Here is a 23,422-nt window from a genome sequence, read left to right on the forward strand (position 1 = left end):
TCGGTTTTAAACAATGGAAAAGGGGGTGTGAACTTTCTGACAGCCCCATTCCCCACACACGCAGTAATTTATAACAATCTCTTAGTAGTGTTTAAACATAAAAATTCTATTCTTACAACTTTTCAATAATTCCACCACCAACAACTCAACCCTTTACTGCACTGTGTTGCCATATGAACTGTTTTTTTTTTGGCTGTCCACAAAATAAAAGTATATATTTATCTTTTCTTACAGAAATAAAGGGCTTTTTGCGTGACATGGTATACTTTTATGTAATTACATGCTTTCCTGCTTTTGCATTTTTTTTGTCACACATACATCACATGGTGAGTTTAGGCCTCTCAAAGAGTATGTATAATTAATATTTTAAAATTTTTATTTATACAAATTATTTTCTCATAAATAAAACAAATTTAGATTTTAAGGGTTTTTGTGTAAAGTGATAAAATACAATTGTTGCCTTGGGACAACAGCATGCAGCAATGGAACTGCAGCCTTTAAAGTATACAATGGGAGTAAATGAATACACTTCCATTGAAAACCCTGGATAGATGGCAGTTATGCACGTTTTTTCATTGGTTCTTTCCCTCTGTATGCATAGCAGAGTACAGTCCCATTGGTATACACTGTTGTCATTTGGCAACAAAATGCAAGGTAGGTTTTTTACATTTTCTTTCCATGCCATTTTTAAATTGAATACAATTCATAATTTGATAGCTCATGCAGTAAATGGTTAAGTGTATTTCAGTAGTCAATGACCAAAGATGTCCTTGAAGTCACCTAGCTGTTTGATTTGCTCGGTCTGCATGGAGTGCCTTCTCATGAGCATTCTCCTGGTCTTGAGATCCTTTGGAAACCCAGCTGGAGCCGAGGGGAGATAGGGCATTGTGCCTGTCAACAAACCGGAGGCTGGTTTGTTGCTGGAGCAGAGAGCAGTGGAACTGCATGCTCCAGTAATTTGAGGGATTGGAGGGTGCTGATTCAGTGGTGGAAGGAATCCGGGCCGAGGGTGGGAAGTGGGATCTGTGAGAAGAGCACCCGACCCCCTGCGCTCGAGACTAACTGGATGTCTCTTGTGTATATATGCCAGTGAGTTATTCTCAAGAGACTCATGAGAGCCTATCAAAGTGGAGGAGCGTGAGGTCACAAGTTGTCTCCTGTCAAGCTGCCTTCTTCGTTCCTCTAGGGAGTTGCCTGACAGTGAAAGCTGGGAATCAGAATTGTAGTGGTCCATTCCAAGCTTTCGGCGGTAGATGATGTTGTAGAGACTGGACACTGCTAGGTTAGGGAAAGACTTTTCTGGGTCCTTCTCTGTGACCAGCACTTCTGCACTGCTTTTGGAGTGAAGGTTTGGATGGGAGAGAGAGTGGAGTGAAGATAAACCATCAAAGGACATGTTATAAGTTAGTGCTTCCTCTGGTCTTAAACATCCACCCTCTCTTGCATTGCTTTCTTGAAGTAAGGTCTGGCTCGAACTGGCTGCTTCTTTGAGGTCCATGCTGCAGTGACGTGAGAGAGGAGAGTCCAAAGCTAATCTGTTCATTTTGAAAGCAAGCTCTTCCTCAGGTGTTATGTCAGGTAGTTCTTCCATGGGAGAGGAGCCTTTGGCTTGCTGTTGGGCTAGAAAGGATTGAGGGATCTTGAGCCAGGGTTCTGAATGTAGTCTCTGGAGATGATAGAGCTTGTTCACGCTTCCATGTACCAGATGTTGATGGTGAGACGGAGAGGTTGGCTGGGAGTTGACAATGCTCTGCACATCCTGAAATGAGAACATATGCTCTGTGGAGCTGGAGGAGTCTGTCCCTTGGGGTGATGTACTGAGGTGTATCTCAGAAGGAGAAGCACAAGGCACTGAGGAGGAATTCAGATTATCCCATTGTTCTGGTGTTGCCAGTGAAGGAACCTTAAGATACTGTTTGGGCAGCTGCCTTCCATAAGCAAGTCTGTCTGTAGTGATGATGATGACTTCTTTCCCTCTGGCCTTGCAGGCATCCATTAGCAGCTTTAACGTTTCCTCATCACTGGCATGGATGGCATGAATCAGAGCAGAAGAACCCGTGTGGTCCTTCAGACAGGGATCAGCCCCACTAGCCAGGAGCAAGGACGTTACTTCAGGTCCAGCTTGCTCTAGGCAGGCATGCATCAGGGCAGTCTTTCCACTCTTGTCTTGGATGTTTGGGTCAGCCCCGCTCTCCAGCAGATATGCTATCATCTTTGCTTTTGGAACCCCCTGGGGGTCCGTGTGTCTGCTCTTGCAAGCAATCATTAGGGGTGTCTCCCCACGCTCATTGCTCTCATTTATGTAAGCCCCACCTTCTAGGAGAAGGCGTGTCAGGCGGAGTCGGCTTAGGTAAACGGCTTTGAGTAGAGAGTTGCTGTCCGTGTGGACTACCTGTGCACCATTCATCCTCACTTCTTTGACTGTGATTTATACAAATGTTTCCATCACAGCCTGTAAAGATAGTACAATGTTTAGTATTTTCATAGTTCTTTCATTCTGTTATTCCTTCATCATTGGTTTATTGTTCTTCATCTTCTCTATATTTACCTCCTTAAACCACACAAACCTCAATCCTAGAAGACCAACTTTGTTTTGCTATAGCGTTGCAGGATAGGATTCACACCTGATTCAACTCATCAGCGAATTAATGAGTAATTACCCCAACGCTTTCTGTATTAATTAATCATTAAGATGTAAACAAAGTTCAGAGAGGTTTGCTATGAATGCACCATTTTGGTGCAATTGTTCACAGTGTTGGTACTAGAAACTAAGGTCTGTAGCATTTAGGATAATGCGTGAGACTTTGGTTTACAACAGTTTTGATACTTCATATTTTATGAAGTCCATTTATTGTGTAGAGGTACATGGAGAGCATACATAAAGTACAAATACTCAGAGGACCTGTGTATGTTCACTGTTCAATAAATAAAATAACTATAAACAAAATGACTGTATTTGCAATCCATGGATTTCAAATATAGATTATTAACATAAGATTATTTATTTAAGATTATTAATCTTACAATTATATGATTATTAATTATTATTAATATAAGATTATTCATATATAAATAATCCTCTTATCACAACCACTGTAAAGAAATCCTGTAAGTTTCTCTACAGTGCACCAGTTCACATCAAATCACTCTAAATGACTTTGTGTACATCTCACCAATTTAAATATGCCAAAATATTCAGAACATTTTGAGTTCCTCTTTAAGAGACACACAGGGTCCCAAAGACTAACAACCACTACCTTAGTCTAAAGTGATGAGGAAAATATGCAACTCTGTATTTAACCAGGCTTAGTTTACGACTGCCTACCCAGCTTTCTCTGTAATATTTTATCAACAAGCTGTGTGAATTCTGTAAAATGAGGCAAAAACCTTGGCTTCATTGTTTGCTGGCAACACAACATAACATCTTTTGAAGTACTATTCCTTTTCAGTGTAAGTATATAGCTCAGCCTCCCTTTCACTTTCCTGAGTGATGGCATCACTGTGAAGCCCATTGTGTCAGTTGTCCTTGCTGTTACCTTCTCCGCACTGCACCCTGTGCTTGCAGAACATCATGTCTCAGATAAGCTCATTGTTTCATAAAACATGTCTGAATACATGGGCCACACTCAGTTGGACAGAATGTTGCAAATTGTCTTGTCAATTGAATATGAGGCACTACCTTAAGCTGTGTTAAGGAGGCACTTTAGTACAATTCTGTACAGTATTCTGCAGAAATTACTGGGTTTTTGTCTGGACAAATTTGCAATTTGGGTGTCATCATTAATGTGTTACCATTAATGTTCATCAAACAAGTACAAAATAACACCCAATTGAATGAAAAAAACATTTGGTTGGACATGTCATGGCACATGCCATATGAGTTGCCACAAGAAATTATGTTCATATCATAGAGTCATGTTACTATTACTGTTAATTGTCATGTCAAATTATAATTTATTTGATGTCATGATGGAACTAGAGTACACTTAACATGTGCATGACATTATATAGTTTTATCTGTCATGACAATTGGCCAAAATAACATGATACTATGACATAGTTATATTACTGAACAAATGACAACTTATGACACAATATGACTTTGTGAATATGAATTTGAATGACTTCCATGTTCATTGGAATAGGGGAAAGGGGTTATTCGCTCCTCTCCAAACACTGGAGATGACATGACCCCACTGCCTCCTTAAATCTACACATATGATACAACACATATGCTATTTATTCCATTATCACAGGCAATGGCAAAGCCAAATTATCCTACATTTGCTTTTCTCAGATATGCATTCAGTCAACAAAATGAGCATCCTAGCTGCTTTAAGTAAAAGAGGAGGTGAAATTGCAGCTTATTTTTTCAAGCTGCCCTATCTGTCAGATAGCACGTAATGACCGTCAATTTCCACACGGCAAACACGACTGAGTGTGTTAAGGCAATCGAGGAGATAGCAAATGTACAGCTTTTGTTGGTTTTCCTGGAATTGGCCTTAACTCAAACAGAGGGGATGTGCATAACCACAGTGTGAGAACAGTACTGTCTAGAACATCCGACAGAAGACCATTTGGTCAGGTAAGTTAATTCTGGGATTGTGGGCAGAATCATGAAAGCACTTCATGAGTCAGCACTATTCCCTACAAAGTAGGGCTTCATTTGAGAAAAATAAAGCTTTGTTACTGTAATTAAGTGCACCAGAAGATTCTGTCTCTATTCTTAATGATAAGGCCATGTCACAGAAACTGAATCAAGAAAAGGATGACATTAATAAAGTCTTTACCTTGTTTACTTTATGATGTATGTGGTCTTATGGTGTGTCTTTTCCACTGATGGATTTAGTAGGCTGGGGGTAACAAATGTGCAGCAATAGAAAGGCTACTAAATGTAAACTTTGAATGTGACTTTTACCTGATAAACTTGTATCTTAGTCTTTGTCATTGATACTGTTATAATATGTTATCCAGTAATAATAACTAAAAAAACATTAGGCATGATAGTCAGAAAGGATTGCTATTAGCAGTGTGCACCCATTTACCATGGAGCACCTGTGCATTATATGAGTGTAGAAGCAACTTCTGCCCATGTCAGCAGTGTTCTAAGGCTCCACCGGGAGGACCTACAAAGCTTCATTTGTGTAAGGCTTAGAGCAGGAACAGACAAGTTGAACACAGAGTGGCGTGGCCCCTGCAACCCCTTCCAGCTGTTCCGCTGTATTTTTATTTGAGTGGGGGGGGGCTTGTAGGAAAATGCAAATGATCCACAGAACCAAAGTCTGGTATGCACTTGGTTTGCAATGTGGAGAAAGATGTGCTGGGAGTATGTAATGTGTTAAAAGGCATGTTGAATGTACACTTGAGATTTTGAAGAGGTCGCGGAGTGTTTCTATTCTCATCAAGGCATAGCTATTCAAAATGCTCTCAGTGCTGTCCTCAAACAACAGCAGCGCTTAGAGGAAAATGAGAGACCCGTTTGGCTGGAGCTTTTACTTGTTCATGGACATCAAATACTACACTGTGCTATTTTGAATACTCTTTCCTACATTCCTTATGTGTATGCAAAAAATCGTATTGTTGACAACAAAATACAACATTGGTTAAAAGGCATGCTGAGGAGCGCTTACCCAAAAAGCTGGTGAAGAGATGTTAGTGCTGCTGGTGTCCTGTTGGTTGTGTTAAAGCTGGTTTGCTCCGGCTGGTTTGTCTGAACGTTGACTAAATGTAATAGAGTGTGCGTGCATAGCAGGTGTGACGTTGGTTAGGTCTGAGCAACAATGAGCAGAATTACTCACACGCCGAGAGCTGTATTGTGAGGGAGAGGGAGAGAGAGAGAATGAGCAGAGAAAAAACTATTAGACATACAGGATCTTGAATTTATGGCAAGAACACAGACATGAACATATATTTTTAATATGCTGTAAGTGTGAACAATGTAACACTTAATATTTTGACAAGTGCAGCATGTTTAAACAATGACAAAACAGTTCTTTTTTCAGACAAAATGCTTTTAAAAAATACTTCTATGGGCCCAGTCATAGACTAAAAAAAAACCTGAGACTTATTCCAATGCCACAAATACATTCCCAGCAGCTTTACTGGCCACTTCATTAGAAAGCCATTGTACATCCACCTTGCTTATTGTACAGTTAGAGGCCATAGCCTATCTACTGATGCTTCATCAGTGGTCAGTTTCTGAATACAGAGCTGTTTGTGGCTAGATATTTTGGGTGGTGGACCATTCTCAGCCTAGCACTGACACCGACACTTGTAAAAACCCCAACATCATTTGTACCAGCACCATGCACATTACTATGCCATGTCAGTGTCAATGCTGTGTTGAAAATGGTCCACTACCCAATTCTTATCTGGTCAATGGTGTTCCTGTGGTCAGACACAATCAAAGTAATCAGTAATGTGCCCCTATAGTGGACTTTTAAAGTAGGTGGATCTCATCAAATGCTCAGTAAGTGGAAGAACAAAGTAGGTGTTTTTTAATAAAGTGGATGGTGAGTGCACTTTCCATCTATTTCTTCTGTTCTGTACCACATTGCTTCCTTGTGATGATGCAGAGTTCATGTCAGTATCATCTCTAAGTCTGATAAGTGGTGGTCACATCCTTTGGTGTTCTTTACACAGGTCCGTATGACATAAGAGTCTTAAACTTTTCAGACAAAGCAGATGACGGTGACATCAAGTGTATTTCAGGGCCTGTACTAAGCAGGAAATGACTCTGACAAAAAGCCTTTGTCCTTTTCTTGAAATCATGAGATTTGTGTATCTGCCTTGCTCTAAAATAAAAGGCAGCTTTATCATCTATGTTAACTGTCGCCAGGTTGAGTGGAAGGTGAGATGGTGTAGTTTCAGTGCACTTGAGCAATGCCATTGCCATGACAACCACTGAAGGGAAGGATTGCCACACATGTGACTTGTTTCATGGGATTGTGTGCACAGAAAGCAAAGGGAGGTTGTCACTCAAGTCCAGCTGATGATTACTTGCACATTACAGCAAGTCGCAAGCATTCAGTTTTCAGGGTCACTTTCAAATGATGGAACGTCATCAGTGCTGGACTGTGTTTTTTGCTGCCCCTGTGAGCTTCAAGAAAAATACACACATGATTGTCCTTCGTTTGGTTTGCCTCACCACTCTGTATTTGCCTCTATAAACTTTACAGTCTGAGTAGAACTTTCATACAATTTATAGAATAGAAATACAGAAATACTTTTGTCTTATTTCTGTTTTTCCATGACCATCTGTAATGTTTGTGTGTTTTTTCATACTTAAATCAGTGTGGGTAAACATAATAAATTTGCATTACGCTTACAGTATCATTTTTTAAATCTCCCTGCATCCCATACAAACAGGTTGTTTTTGTTGTTGTGCCTTTAAGACTGATATAAACATATGTACAAATTAAAGAACAAAATGCCTTAGGGATGGAATACCATTCTCCCAAAAGCTACTCTTTCAGCTGGTGTTTTGATGATTGTAGTAGAGATCGCTGTATATTCAATACAACATATAACTGTTTACTCTAACAGTATGCAACATACCAAATATATTGTGTTTATGGTATGTATGTATATATTATATATCATACTCATCATAGATATATTTGTAATTGTGTATATATTCTTTATATATTTCACAGATGTCTGTATGTTATATTTATGCCTATTATTGCACATTTGCACTGTCTGTTTCACACTATTGCTACTATTTGCACTTTTGATAGATGCTAACTGCATTTCGTTGCCTTGTATTTGTACTGAACTATGACAATAAAGTTGAATCTATCTATCTATCTATCTATCTATCTATCTATCTATCTATCTATCTATCTATCTATCTATCTATCTATCTATCTATCTATCTATCTATCTATCTATCTATCATAAATTCAGATTGGCATCATTTTCCTACTCTTCAAACACTTTAGTGATCCAACATGCCCATTTAGTCCTCACTATAGGAGTTAATCATTCAGGCCTCTAACATGCTCTTGGTACCTGTGCACATGCAGTTGCCCACTTGGTGAGAACATGGTGAAGGATGACTCATCTGTTCAATATTTTTTACACATCACTTTAGACCAATACCTATGGTTTCTGTACCACTGAACTCTAAAATATCCATTCCACTTCAGGTTTATACACTGCAGCCCTACTATAATATCCATCTCTATGTAGTTATGGGTGGATCTTTCTTTTTAACACAGTCTGATCACTTCAGACACTCCTTTCATATGGCTGAAACCTTTGGAAAGATATATTTGCATTTAGGCCTAATTATGTATTTATATAGCTTTCACATAACAAACCTAATTCCATCTAATACTAATTCTATTCATTCTAATACTACTACTATTATGATTCTAATCATACTAATACTACTACTATTACTATTAGTAGTATAATAACTTTGTAGGTAGCTTGACCAGAGGAGGATAGGTCCCTCTTTGTGAGCCTTGGTTCCTCCCAAGGTTTCTTCCTCAGCTATGAGGGTTTTTTACATTCATGTCAAAACTTTGTCTTTACTGGAATTCTGTGAAGCTGCTTTGTTACAACATCAGTTGTAAAAAGCGCAATATAAATAAATTTGATTTGATTTGGTTCATCATCATTAGGATAGTAATAGGTTATTGGGTTATTGATGCCTCTGTACAGTATAAAAAAGCCTGCAGTGTAGTCCATTTTAAGATCATTTTATAGGTCTACAGGTTGTACACTAATAGGATACCATGTTAAATCTTACTGCACAATCCAAAAAAACAAAAAAAAAGGTCACTTTTAGCAAAACAGCACCTAATAAAAACTACATTCAGTACAGTTTTAACACATAGAATATTTTAGATACTGTAGCATAGGCAATGTTAGGCCATTAGTTACTCTTTGGTGACTGTTAAAGCAACAGAATAAAATGTTTATATAGATTCCTACACATGATGTCTTGTCTCAAACCTTAAATTGGGTATAGTTGCAGGAAACATCTCTGCATTTTTGTTATATCTGACAGACAACCAGTTACTTTACAGTATGTAGAAAGAGTACCAGCATGGTAGCCAGCTGGCTTCATGTGATTATGCATGGAAAGATATCATCAGATATATATGACTGTAATATGTAGCTTATATTTATGTTTTTCCCTATATCTTCTGCTCCACTGTCTTCAGTTTCAACTGTTGTAGGCTGAATATGTGATCCTATGTAAAATCGTAGTTGTGAGATCATGAACAAATTCAAAATGTTTCAAAATTCAAATGAGCTGTATTTGCACTTTACATATATGACATGTACACAAGGGGAGCAGTAGGTTTGTTTAGTTGTACATTCTACTCTTTTACTAGAAAAAGAATAGAAGAAAATTTATTTTATGGGCATTTTAAAATAACAACTGGTTCCTGTAGTATGTGGATGAACAGTCCCAACTGAGCTGATAATGGCTTTGTCCTAAGTGTGTGGAAGCAGGGACAGAGGGAGGCAGATGGCCCCTATTCAGGGTACAGTGAACAGAAAAGGTACCTTCTGATGACAAAAGAATCTTTAATAAAGGGAGCCTTCACATGAATGAGTATCCACAGCATTCATCCGGCTATTGCTATTTGGTGCTATTGGAATAGCACAGACCAATCTCTGCTTGTATAAAACACATTCATTACTTGTAGTACTGTACAATGCACAAAGTGCTTGTCACAGATTACGCTGCATGCCACATAGTGAAAATTGAGCATATAACAGATAGACAGGAGTGAGCTAGTGCTCTGATCACTGTTATTATTCTATCAAATTGATCAGAGGTTCACTTTGTACCACAACATGTTTTAAGCAATTAATAAAAAATAACTAGTGAAAAATTTCACTATATTGAAAGGAATAGTTTGGTTAAAAATGTACACAGTTTTTCTCTTTGATCAGCAAATAAATGTTTGGTGTTCAAATTTTTAGTTTAGCACTGGAGCTAACATTGCTAATAAAGAGTAGAAGTACAGAAGTATAAAGTCACCCAGATAGTCACCCAAAACATCTCTCATTCTTCACAAGGTCAGACAGACCTGTTGATTTCTACTCTATCAATAAACAAATATCTTGAGTTTAAAAATTCTACATAAAATGCTATTTATGAAATGAAACAACAGAAATCATGAACATAATCTGTAGCATCCATATGCCTGGATGACAAGCTTTAGGCCAAAACATCCATCCATCCATCCATTTTCCAAGCCGCTTCTCCATCAGGGTCGCGGGGGCTGCTGGAGCCTATCCCAGCAGTCTTCGGGCGGAAGGCAGGATACACAAATCAATGGCTCTTAAAACACAACAAAGTGATATTTGTGAAAAGTAGAACATTTAATGGCCTTATAGGAAGTCACTGACTTTAATACAAGTGATTTGTTGTAATTTTGTCATCTTTTAATTAAATACATGAGAAATAAAATGTAAGTCGTCCATAGTATGCCCTTTTTAGAAAAAAAACTTTATGGTATTCTGTTATTTCCCAATAGTTTTTTCATTCCCTCTCAAGAATTTTGCATTCCCTTGGGAGAATTTAGCATTGCCTGCTGAAAAAATTGAAAATATTAAAAGTTTCTGTTGGTTCCTATATGTTCCTGATGGTGTCCAATAGCATTAGCATAGTAATGGTATTTAGGAATTTTCCTGATGGGCCTATATAACTGTGAAAAGGATTCTAATGACTTAACAAATGTTCTGGGACTGATATCATATGCATTTGATGATTTCCTAAAGGGTTCTAATGGTCCTACAGGAATCGAATGGTCTGAAATGGTAAGCATTAACTCAATTCCCATTAGAAAGTAATTAGGTTCCTACTGGTTCTAGGAACCTAAATAAAAATTAGGAACCTAATGGTTCTAATTGTGTTCTCTTTTAGCAAAGTTCCCTTGCAAAATACATTGTATTTTCAAGGGACCTTTGCTGAGACAATATTGCAATGGAATGCAATGTCTATGGAATTGTTTGTTTATTTATTTATTTATTATTGTGCAATGGCACTGAAGTGGTATACATTTACAAGCCACTATTTTCAGCAAAATTAAGAGACATTTTAGATATATTTGATTATATAGCAATTTTCTCAGGAGTGCAGCAGTGAGCATAAACAGGTTTGATTATTTTTGTCTTGGCTGCTGTTCAGGGACATCATCATCCATATGTTAGAGTGAAATGTACTCTTTACACAGACACTTTATACTAATAATGTCCCCTGAGTGAGTTTCTGTAAGGTCAGGTTGCTGGTTTCCTGAAACTGTTCTTGTCATTTATTTTGAATAGGTTTTTTTAATAGATTTTTAAAGATCTGCGACAAGATGGCACTGTTTGAAAACTTTTCAACCACAACATAAACCTCAGCTTATGGTTGAACAGAAAATTGCGTAGAGTGGTGGTCACTAACCCTGGTCCTGAAAAAATTACTGTCCTGTAGTGTCTAGTTCCAACCATTATCTGCCACAACTGCTCCAGCTAATTAACTTCATCACAAGTCTCTGATTGGCTGGATTATCAGATGCATAAGTGTTAGGTTAGAAGGTGGTATCATTTGATGTAGGATGGAAAGTAGATCTCCATCCAGGAGGAGGGTTGGTGACCACTTATGAAGAGCTGACTGTATTAGATGGTAAATTAAAACACGTTCTTGCTTCATGTAAATCATATTTCCTTTTGTAAATTACAAATTCATTGGAGGACCTGGGGTATCTTTAAGTGAGGATCTTTAATTTATGGCTAGAAATTGGGATTTCTGTGTAGTTCTGGTGCAGTGGCCCTCTGGCCTGGGCTTATCTTTAGAGTTGTTCATCTTTTCCATTGGCATCTGTTTGAAAACAAAGCATCAACAAAATAGATTGCCATAGCAGCCCCATTTTACAGACTTATGAGCATGTAGCTATTTTTGGGATTGAGAGACATACTAGTAATCCACCATAATCCTTCACTATTGCCTTTGCCTTCAGCACAAACACTGGCTAAAAGAGAGTTGCCACATATTTAAGATGTTTTAATACGGCTGGTATTCATATTATTATGACGGTTACACATTTACCTCTAGTGTAATGCTATTAATGATGAAATTCAGTGGTGACTTTCTGGACCCACATCAGTTTGTTTTATAAAAGAATAAGTCTTAATAGTAATGATTTAGCTATAAGGTCACAAATGAAAACCAGTGAAACTGCTGCATGACTAAATGCTCCAAGTGAGTGAGAGAAGAAATTATTTTTGTCTTTGTACACAGCTGCTACTCTACGGCCTGCAGGCAGGCTGTGCTAGTGTCCTGGTTTTGCATTGGCCCCCAGACAGTGCTCATTTTTTCTGCTTTACTCTTTTTTGTCTGGTGTAAATAAAATGAACAGTTAGGCCTTTCTGAGACATGTGATAATGCATGCACATTACTAATGCATGTAGTAACATGAACAGGTGTGATAATGTGTGTATTTTGTGGTAAAATTTTAATCAACTCTTTCTGTAGTTTTAACTACATGCCCCCCTTGAAATGATTAATTATGATCAGTTGTGTTTCCACAAACATGACCAATGTGAAATTGAATGTCTCGAATCCTGGCCTGGGATGTATTTTGAGCAATAGTTATATTTGGAGTAAATGTGCTAGTTCTGTGCTGCCTTTACTCTGTATTAAAGAACACTGAACTTGAAAGAATGTGGCTCAAAAACTAAAAATGTGTATTATGTAGATCTTCATACATTACCCCTAGTTTTATAAGGCAAGCATATGATTAGAAACTTCAGTTCCAGCTGCTGTAACAGCTGCTCAAAAACCAGCTCAGAGCTGCTTAGAGATGAGTTGATGTGGAGACCTCAAAATTATGCAAATAAATCTATAACCTTTAGATTTATTCTATTATTAATCTATTAGAAAAGGTTTTATGCAGTGGCCTGTCTTCGTTGTAGCCACTGACTTTAAATGGACTGTTAAGAGGGTCTGAACTGTAAATGCTTAATGCTCAACAAAAGAAGCTGTTCAGCTAACGTTAGGGCACCTTAAGCAAATTTTCTGTTCTAAGTTACCAAACACCAACACCAAAACAATCCTGCGAACTTGCTAGAAAACTGATAATTATTGGGAAAAAACACACGAAACTGTCTGATTCATGGCACTATTTTGTTCTTTCAAAGTGTGACGAGTGTCGATCAAACCTAGATTTTAAAAGTATCGTCGCATGGATTCACAGCATTTATTACTGCCAGAGAGTGGAACAAAACACATTTAAACATTCAAAAATACATGTTTACGAGACACTGAAAGTGTATTGTTTGGTTTTTAGCTTTTATGACTATAGCAACAGCAGCTCCGTGTCTCCGCTGTGTCTGCTGGGATGCAGTTAGCCTTGCACATCCTCCCCACACCGCCGCGTAAACAGAGCTGTCTCTTTAAGTTGGTATCAAAGCCGATTACCGCTGATCTCGGTCGTGATTCTGTTTTTACCGTCTGTTCACTGCATCTGTTTTTGTTTTACGATGCTTTCCGAAATAAAAAAGCCCGTAAATGTGGCTGAAATTGTTTTAATTTTGTGGACTTATCCGGGCTCGCCGTTGTAAAAGCTGTAAGGGGCTGATTTGGTGTTTTAACGGTCCATTTCGGACGGGTAACGTTGTCTGCGTGTGGGCAACTTTCCCCAGCGTTTTCGACAGTCTCTGGGTGATCTTTTTCACCTCGCTTTTTCCCGTTTAAAGTAGGCTATCTCGACCACCGCTGAGGACCATGGGCTCGTGTGACGGGGCGTGAGAGACCGAGCTGGAAAATGCAGAAAAGTGTGCGGTACAATGAGGGGCACGCACTCTATCTGTCCGTGATCGCGCGCAAAGAGGGAGTAAAACGCGGCTACCTGAGCAAGAAGACGGCTGAGAACAGCCGCTGGAATGAGAAGTACTTCGCTCTCTACCAGAATGTCCTGTTCTACTTCGAGAACGAGCAGAGCGCCAGACCGACGGGGATTTATCTGCTGGAGGGCTGCACCTGCGAGCGGGTCCCCGCGCCGAAAGTGTCCGCCGTGGGGAGAGACAGCTCGGATAAGCAGCAGGTTTGCAGGCTACTTTCACATTTACATGCTTTTATAATGAACGCTCTGTTTCACACACTAAAGAGCTCCAGCTGCCGTCTTCTGTTTCGTGCTGAAGAGAAATTCTGCGCAGGAGCGCGCGCGCGAGGCGGGAGGAAAGTGAAGTTGGTATCACGTGCGCTCGCCTCCGAAGTGCCTTGAAGATCTTGGACGGTTCGCAAAATCTGCGATTTGAAACGTGTTTCATTCAGATTTGCAGTGTCGTTCGTACTGCCCGTCTAAACCAGGCGTGTCCAGTCTTGTCTGCAAAAGGCCGGAATGGTGCTGACCAGCTGATGAAGCAGGTAGAACCAGGTGTGCTCTGCATGTTCGATATGCAGCCGCACTGGCCATTTGTTGATAGGATTGGACACCACTGGTCTAAACGAACTAATTCATAAACAAAAAGACATTTATCAGAGCACACTGACCAAACATTCTTAAACAAATAGCAGTGTTTACAGATGTCCAGCGGAGTTTTCACAGTTAGCCAAATGACTGAAGCCTACAGGTGAAGACTGTCTAGCAGGAATGTCCCTAAGTTCTTTTCCTACTGGACAGGCTGGACGTTGGTCTGTTACCTGTTATGTGGCTGAACTGCGAAATACGGCTTTGTCCTCCTGAAAAACTGACAAGAAAATGTTGGAGTGAAATTGAAGTGAAGGAGGAGAGAGGGTTCTAGATTCTGCCAACATTAAAACACAAGCACAGCACACCATCTCTGGTTGTGTTTGGTGGGTGTGTGCTGGCCTTTAGAGCCAGAGGGGTTGTCACAAATGTGTTACAATCTGGTATTTCTGTCGGATTTTACGAGGTTGAATTGTGAAAGTTTGTTATTGAAATTTTACTGGACTTTTTATAGCCAGAGCACACCCACCGGACAAACATGATCAAACGCTAGCATTTGGTTGGAGTGCTGCACCTGTGTTTGATTGTAAAGAGACAGTTCTCTTCCATTCACTTCTTGTTACTGGTTTGTCAGTTCTTTTTCTGGACATTCTGTGAACAACAAGTAAATCTGGTTACTTTGGCCTTTAATGTCATCCCAAAATCAAAACAGACTTTTATTATCTTGTTAGTTAATGTGAGGGTCAGTTTAAGCGCAATTCATCATACCATACCATTTAAAAGACAAAATTCTTGTTTTCTGCTGCATTTCTGATCAAAGTGAGATGACAAAACGTGCCTCTGAGTTTGGATTTACATCATCATACACCATCAGGGGAAAAGTATTAACCAATAATGTCCCACAATGTTTCATGTCCCTCTCCCACCATCTTCATCTATCCCTGAGTAAAATGCTCAGATAGAGTAGATACCCTGCTTAAGATCTGTCAGTCAGCTCAAAAGTACATTTCATGAGTTGAATATCAGTGTTATACCTAAAAGTAGGCCTATTTCAGAGATTCTGGAGTCGTCTCAGTTTCCGATTCTAGGTTAAATGGATTTGATGTTGATTCCAAGAGTTAATATCACACAAAATGTTCTTGTTTCTCAATTCCAAAAACTGAAAGAAAGAAAAGGAGATCTTGGAATATAAAAAGGACAACATGCGCTAAACACATAATGTACTACTGTGATTTATGTTATAAATGACAAGGAATCTTGTGCTGCCACCATGGATCACCCCCAACTTGGGAATGTGTATTATCAGGCTGCCTTTCGTTCACCATTTTTAACGACACACTCTTGTGGTGATATTTGCTTAGATTTACTTGAAGCCTGACTTTTATTTGCAGTAGACCATTTCCATTGTCTCAGACTTCCCTGCGCTTTTATTTAGTTCCGTACTCAGCCTAGCCTAGCTTACTGTACAGCAGATGTGTGTGCACTGCCCTGCCCCCTCTCTTTCCCTGTGACAGCTCTGAGATTATCGGCCACACACTAAAGCCAGCAGCTCCCTGTATGTCTCCATGCACTCTTACAACAGCTACAGTGCCTGTGAATGTAAAGTCCTATAGTTAAATACTTCCATAATTTCTTGGATATACTGTAATTATGAGACAATTACGAATAGACATTATAGGCGGTTTAATATACAGAGTACAATAGCCCTTAGCTCTTTTGGTAGGTGAGCTAGAAAGGAGGGCTAGGAAGGCATGTTGGTTTCAGCACACAAGTCTACCCATTGGATTACTTCATGGACTGTGCAAAAGTCAGAGACCACCCATCATTCCTTTAATTTCCAGCCTAAACAGCCAATAAGTACAAGATATTCATTTTTCAGGACATTTCTGATTTCTGATTATATAAGCCACTTGGTTAAAGAAGGGAGAAGTCATAGAAAAATGAGTAAAAACAAACTGAAAATATTGGAAGATATAGAGAAATTGGGACTACTAATAACTGTGCAAGATCTAGTAGACCACCAAAACTGTCTCAGTCAGATAAATAGTGCATAAAGCATTTATCTGAAATGAATAAAACAGCTTTGTTCTCAAACGTATGCATTGTTCTCAGAAAAATAACAACAATATATTTGTCATTACTTTGATGGAGAGAAGAAGAATAGTTCTTCTAAGATTGAACTTTGTTCTTCTAACTTCAAAGACTGAACTTTGGAGACATGGAGAGATATCCTTGTAGGTTTCTTTCAGAAACTGAAAGGAAGTCACCTAAAAAGAATGGAAGCTGTAATAAAGGCACAATGCTAATGCAGTAAATAGTGAAAAAATTGTGCAAAAGAGAATATTTCTGCTGTCACTTCAGTGGTTTATCAGTTTTGTTGTTTAGTAGTATTTAGACAGTATTCAGGTAGTATTCAGTAGTATTCAGCCAGCCAGCTATCATCACAGCAAGTAACCCTACTTTATAGTCATGCAACATGGAAAATTAGAAATGCTATTATGTGTCCTCCTTCTTAGCAATGGCCACTCTATGAACTTTTACCATATGTCTCTTCAGTAAAAGCCTCTTCAGTAAAATTTCAAACAAACCAAGCATCAGAAAGTTCCAGAGTACTCTGAAAAGCAAAAGCGAATGCATAATTGTGCTATGCTTTGTTGGTCAGATTGATTGAAGAGGCCTTTGTGATGTGCAAAGTATTCTGCTTATTAATATAACAGTTGTTTATGGACAGAGTCATTAGAAAATCCATTATAACGTCCATCAAAGTACCATAATTAGCACAGAATATGAAAATTAGGTCGGCTTTGATTGAAAGCCTGTCAAATATGTTTTTTTCCCCCAAGTCATATTCATCTGAACTCTAAGCTTAGAACTTTTTAAGCCAAAGAAACATCCCTACTAAGCTTTTACGTTGGACAAACACTACCGATTCTGACTGTTATTTACCGAGACAGTCAGCCTTTTTCATCATACCTGCTAAAGATTCAGATGCAAATTAAATATACTTGACAGAACTGCCAGCAACCGAATGACTTGGGTTACCATGGAAATTGGGTTTGATGTTATGCTGAAGTGGCACTGTATTATTATGCTAGAAGCACTTGCCACAAAATGTTACGCAAGATATCCTGCCACCCTCCTACCGAATTGGTGAACTCTGTCCACAGATGCTAAGTTGCAACCTTTGCAGAGAATTGCATTAGATTGTGTCATTTTATTTGCATTCTGTCAGGTTGTTGATTCTAGTAGAGCAGCCTGCTGCAAGGATGGCTCCTTTGTGCCCTGTTCCAGTTCACTAAGCTCTGCAGACCACTAGAAGACCGCACAGGCGAGCATGTCTATGCTGCACAATGTGCTGCCGCCCTACTAAGAATAGCAACCCTCCTGGTAGCGTGTTGCCCCCGGACACCGCCATTTGAATAAAAAAAAAAAAGTCTACAGTGTCTGTTAAAAAATACAATCTGTGTGAGAGAGCAAAGGAATAGGCTATGCATGAGAAATGGGGCTAGATAGGACATTATTTAGTGGAATTTTGTTAGGACTAGGCCTGGAACAACTGTTCAATAATATTCCAAAAATTCTGTAAATAAAATACTTGAAAAAGGAAAAAACCCTTTTATGGATCTTTGCAGGTGAAATTTCCTCTGAATAAAAAGAATGTGTGGCCACGACTTAGTAAGGCATGGATATGAGATAAGTTATCGTCACAAAATTGTGGCCATGACATAATTATCTCATTGTGGCCATGACTTTATTATTTTAACTTCATTGTCTCTTTTCCATGCCTCATTAAGTAGTGGACACAAGTTTGTGTATTATCTTGTTCCCATGCCTTACTAATTCATGGCCAAGACTTTTTTGTCATGAACATTATCGTGTTCCCATGCCTTGTTAAGTTTTATCCAAGACTAAATCTCATTCCCACCTTAATTATCACATTCTTATGCGTTAATAAGTCCTGGTAATCTTGTTCCCTCACACTACTAAGTTATGACCGTGACTTTATTATCTTATTCCCACACCTTACTAAGTCATGCCCACAACTTAGTTATCATCACCGTAATCTTGTTCCCAAGCTACGTTTTGATCACATCTTAAACTTGTTCCCATGCCTTAATAAGTCATGGTCTAACTTAATTATTGCATTCTTGTGCCTTGTTAAGTCATGCCCATGAATTACTTATCTAATTTCCACGCCTTACTAAGTTGTTGCCACAATTTTATTATCTTGTTTCCACACCTTACTAAATCTTGGGCACAACTTAATTATCTCATTCTCATGCTTTAATGTCATGGCCATGACTTAATTATCTCATTCCTAAGCCTTACTAAGTCATGGCCACAACGTATTTTAAATTTTGATATTATTATGACTATTATCTTGTTCTTTTGCCTTACTAAGTTTTGGCCACAACTTTCACTCGTTTGTGGCCTTGTGGCTTGACTTCATTATCTCATTTTGACACCTTACTAAGTTGTCATCACAACTTCATTATCTTGTTTCTATGCCTTACTACGTCCACAATTTAGTTGTGACCATGACTTAATTATCTCGTTTGCATGCCACAATTTAGTATTAATACAAATTTAAAGTAAGTTTATTTTTGTAAACTCTTTTTATTTATTCTTAACTCAGTGTTATCTTATTGAAAGTTGATTTTATCAATAATAAAAAAATATTTTCTTTCTTGCCTTGTAGTTTTTCATGTTTAGTACATTTTTAAAAGCATAGATAAAACAGCACTTAAAAAACCCTTTCTTTTAGTTTCTGTTATCAGCCATAAATGTCATGTGTGTCTTGAACTGGTTTTGGTCAGGAATTGCATTACATTTTATTGCATCATCATTTATTACTGAATATTTGTTGCAGCCCTAATAATAATAATGATAATAATAAAGATAATCACAAAGAAATTAATCAAGATAATATTTAACTGAATATTTGAAATATTTGATAGTTGCAGCCCTAGCTGCTAGGAATGTGAGCAATATCAGGCGACTATGTGGTGGGTTGGTGAGGTAGTTATGTATTGGAGGTGAGGCAGATTGAGAGGTGTGTGGGGAAGCAGTGGCTCTATTGTTATCTCCCAGCTTAAACAAGGCCTGGGGCTGAGGACAGCGCATTAAAGGCAGATAGGAGAAGCACTGGCTGTTACATAAGTGTGCGCGCACACACACACACACACACACACACACACACACACACACACACACACTCACCAGCCGATCTGCCATGCAGCAGGAGAACATGAACAAGCCCTTAAGCCTACGTCCTATAATGTGCATGCACACACACATAGTCTCTTTCACACTCCCAGTTTATTGCATCAGCACACTTTTTGACACTGCAAAAGCAGGCCTCTATCCAAGCGTACTCTACATCCCCAACTCACTTACTCACTTGCCTCTGCTTTAAATGAGGCTCGTATTTTTGGGAAATGTCAACAGTGAGACAGATGACGGACTTGTTTTCCAAGCACTTCAGTGGGTTAGATGTCTCCATTTATGTGATAAATGCAGTTAACTTCACATACTTCACAGTATGCATTCACAGGTTCTTTGTCTCTCTTCCATTAAGCACTATTTCCTGGTCATCTTCGGCCATGATGGACAGAAACCTTTGGAGCTGCGAGCCGAAGAGGATGCAGACTGCAGTGAGTGGGTGGAAGCTATTCAGCAGGCCAGGTACAGGAGTACATGAAGGCCGTTTTATTTTTTTTATTTTCTGACAAAGAAGAAGCTTTAGATATGCAATGTACAGTGGCCTAGTTTGATTATATTCCAGATATACTATAGTTCCAGCAAGCAGAGCAGAAAGTCCTCATTAACTGAAATGACACTATTTTAAGACAAATTTTTGTTTTTGATTTTTATTTTGGAAAAAAAGGTAAGACATTTAAGATGTCAAGATGACATTTTAGAGGAATTTATAGATAAATATTTTAAGTTGGACAGCACAGAGAGAATCTGGACACTGGAGTGTTTGATGATCCACATAAATCCCTGTGTTTTCCCATACATTCACCATCTGTAATTTCCAGCACTCTGCATTTAGTGGTTCAGTCTCAGGTCACCGGCTGATGCTCTGTGACGCTGGTGTTTAAAGATTACATCACAGTGTTGAGGGTGGCAGACACAGTTCAGGACCTCTGCAATGCCATACCAGCTTTTGAGAGCTCCATTACACTCACATGAATATTCCTTCACAGATCTTTTTTTCTTTTAAGCAATATCATAAATGCTTAAATGCCAAAACATGTTCACATATGGGCTGGAGATCAATTATTTATGGAGCAAAGGCCACTACATATTAGGGGTGGTAATCTGTAGGCACCTTAGTATTTGATTTGACTTTCATTCAGGATGCTAATAAAGTGGTTCTTGATGCATGCTTCTAAAAACTGAAAAAACCCTAAACTATATGTTGTATATACAATTAGAAATGATGGGCCTTCAAGGGTTCTTTATTAAAGAAAATGGTTCTATATAGAACCATGCATATTCAAAAAACCTTTTGCATGAATAAAGGGTTCTTTGCATCATCAAAGGGTTCTTTGGATTAATGAAGAATGTATTGGATATGGTTTAATGTGGAACCTTTTTATAGCAACAAAAAGGATTCTTCTATTGTTATGAAGTCAAGCTGTAATAAAAGAAGAACCATTTTTGGTGCTATATAGAACCATTTTCAGAAAGGTTCAATATAGAGTCATATTTCATGCAGATTCTTTGTGTGTTCATGGTTCTAAATTTAACCATTTTCTTTACTAAATAACCCTTGAAGAACCATCATTTTTAAGTGTGTAAAGCAGACGTCAAAGTTTAGTTTTTTCATCAGACATGTTAGGTATTGATGGAATATTTCTGTAAAACATAAGGTATTTAATGGTTTGGGACCTTTTCTTTCATATACATGAGCATTGTGACCAATTTGTGGCTGCAAATATGCATGCATTAGTGAGAACCTGCTTTTTTTATTATGTTTGTGGGTGTGCTTGAGTTTATGTTATAGCAATGAGCCAGCATAAAAATATGACATGAATAAACAGATCAAAAACCCAGAATAAGCAGGTCAAAACATGGCTAACTAGGAGCTTTAAGAAAGAAAGCAGCAATTAATCTTTAGTATTTAAAGAAGAGAAAAAAAGGGCTCAGCTGTAGCAGATTGTGTGAAAGCAGTGTCAGAGTGGAAGTGGAACTAGAATAAAAAAATCAGAAAAGTACTAGAGTTAAGTGAAGTCTCTCAGAAGAGAGAACTTTCCACAGTCTCTTATTTTATAGACATACTGGTGACTTAGTAGGGTAAAAGACTAATGTTGATGTACTGTGAAATTAAATCATATTTGTGCATAATTTTAGTTCGCAGGATCGTGATGCAAAAACCGGCGCTCAGTAAAGGGAAAATAAATTGGAAAAGCAGCCAGTATTGCTGCTCAAATGTGAGAAATTGCATCTTGTGCCTATATTATTAGAAGGCCCTTGAGGGAATCTTGTGTCAATTGATGTCTGAGTATTCAACAGAAATAAAGCTATAGCAATCAACATTGATTTGATATATGCACCTGTCTGAATAGTGTACATACAGCAAATTAAGTGCAGTGTGGACTGTACCTAGCTGTAAAACTCACATACAGTCCCCAGCAAAATGACTAAAGTAACTACTATTTGTATCATTGCTATCAATGCTGTCTAGACTGTGAAACTACAATGAGAAGTAATCACACACAATTACTTTTATACTCTATCCACAGTTTCTCCAGAATCATAATAACTTTCCTCCAAGGAATGCAATCATCCAGATGAACATTTGAAATTAGCCAAACCATAGTTTGGCCCATTCATTTGGCCAGAAGTGCATTTAAGATGGGGGCCTCTTTACCCTGTTTTACAGAAAAAAACAGACTTAGAGAGTTAATAATTGTTTTCAATGAGATACTAGCTACATAGCTAAAGGGCAATAAATAAATAAACATATTTACAACGGAACAGTTATCAAAAACAAATTCTTGTGGAGTTGTGCAAATTCCCATTTGGTGTGACCATGGTTTGGATCACTCTCCCTTTTTCTTTTTTTTCTGTTTAACATTTCTTCTTCATCCGCTGCCAGCTATTCTGATCTCATTATTGAGCGAGAGGTGCTCATGCAGAAGTACATCCACCTGGTGCAGATCTTGGAAACGGAGAAGGTGGCAGCCAATCAGCTCCGCACGCAGCTGGAAGACCAGGACACAGAGATTGAGAGACTCAAGGCTGAGGTCAGGTCTCTCTTCAAAATTGACAGTGTTAACACTAATACTGTATACTGTATCCTTCTTTTTTGCCAGCCTCTTGTTCAAATTTTCCAGTTTTCAAATGTTTCACCTGGTACAGCAGGTACATTCTGGTGCCTCAGGCCACTGAGGCATTCAGGCACCATTTAAGGTGGAACTCCTTATCAGAATATTTTACCAGCATTAGAAGAATAATACTGTTACTGTTAGCTGAAATTCACTGTTCATTTTATTGTTTATAAATCTGTTGATAGAACATCATTGATAGTAATTAAACTTTGGCTATTTCTGCTGTTTTAGCTGTTGTCATTATTTTATGTAGCTGTGCAATATTATTAACTTGTCCCTACAACAGTTCTGTGGCCGAGTAATAATAACTTCTCCCTACAACAGTCAGTTACACAATATTATTATTGCTGTTTTCATTTAATAATAGAAATGGATGTAGTTTATATTCATTTAACTTAAGGTAGTAATAAGTTTTAGAGAAGGAACAGGGGATAACTTCACCACTGCATCCACTTAAAATGCAAAGTTTGAGTAAGACTATAAGATAATAATAATTAATCATATTTTAGTATTTAGTATATAATGCATAATTCATGATAGTGAATGCACAAATAACTACAAATTAAATTCATTTGTTTTCTTTTTTTTTTTAATCTTAATCTGGTCTCAGTCTTGTCTCTGTTTTGGCCACTGGTGGTTTTTTTTTAACTCGGACTCGAC

At 38.2% G+C, this 23,422-nt stretch overlaps 2 protein-coding genes across 5 annotated transcripts in view; one reads left to right on the top strand and one right to left on the bottom strand.

The window, feature by feature from the left end:
- Nucleotides 1-400: 400 nt before the first annotated feature.
- ankrd34ba (ankyrin repeat domain 34Ba) lies at nucleotides 401-5,742 on the bottom strand. Its single transcript, XM_017693580.2, has 2 exons — nucleotides 5,631-5,742; nucleotides 401-2,452 (listed from the first exon to the last, which is right to left on the bottom strand). Exon 2 carries the CDS (start codon nucleotides 2,405-2,407, stop codon nucleotides 752-754), a length of 1,656 nt encoding a protein of 551 aa, XP_017549069.1. The 5' UTR covers nucleotides 2,408-2,452; nucleotides 5,631-5,742; the 3' UTR covers nucleotides 401-751.
- A 7,650-nt stretch (nucleotides 5,743-13,392) lies between these two features.
- Nucleotides 13,393-23,422, top strand: part of rasgrf2a (Ras protein-specific guanine nucleotide-releasing factor 2a) — a 39,101-nt gene continuing 29,071 nt past the window's right edge. For 3 of the 4 annotated variants that reach the window (XM_017693709.2, XM_037547538.1, XM_017693710.2), the window contains exons 1-3: nucleotides 13,395-14,057; nucleotides 20,002-20,108; nucleotides 22,531-22,678. In XM_017693709.2, coding sequence (XP_017549198.1) covers nucleotides 13,779-14,057; nucleotides 20,002-20,108; nucleotides 22,531-22,678 — 534 coding nt within the window. In that variant the 5' untranslated portion in view covers nucleotides 13,395-13,778. Of the gene's footprint in view, nucleotides 14,058-20,001; nucleotides 20,109-22,530; nucleotides 22,679-23,422 lie in introns of all 4 variants that reach the window. The other variant, XM_017693712.2, reaches the window with a different exon arrangement.

This window comes from Pygocentrus nattereri, chromosome 18 (genome assembly GCF_015220715.1).
Source record: "Pygocentrus nattereri isolate fPygNat1 chromosome 18, fPygNat1.pri, whole genome shotgun sequence".
Classification (NCBI taxonomy): Eukaryota; Metazoa; Chordata; class Actinopteri; order Characiformes; family Serrasalmidae; genus Pygocentrus; species Pygocentrus nattereri.

Coding starts and splice junctions, on each gene's coding strand:
- ankrd34ba (XM_017693580.2), bottom strand. CDS start 2,407: ATGAATGGTGCACAGGTAGTCCACACGGACAGCAACTCTCTACTCAAA.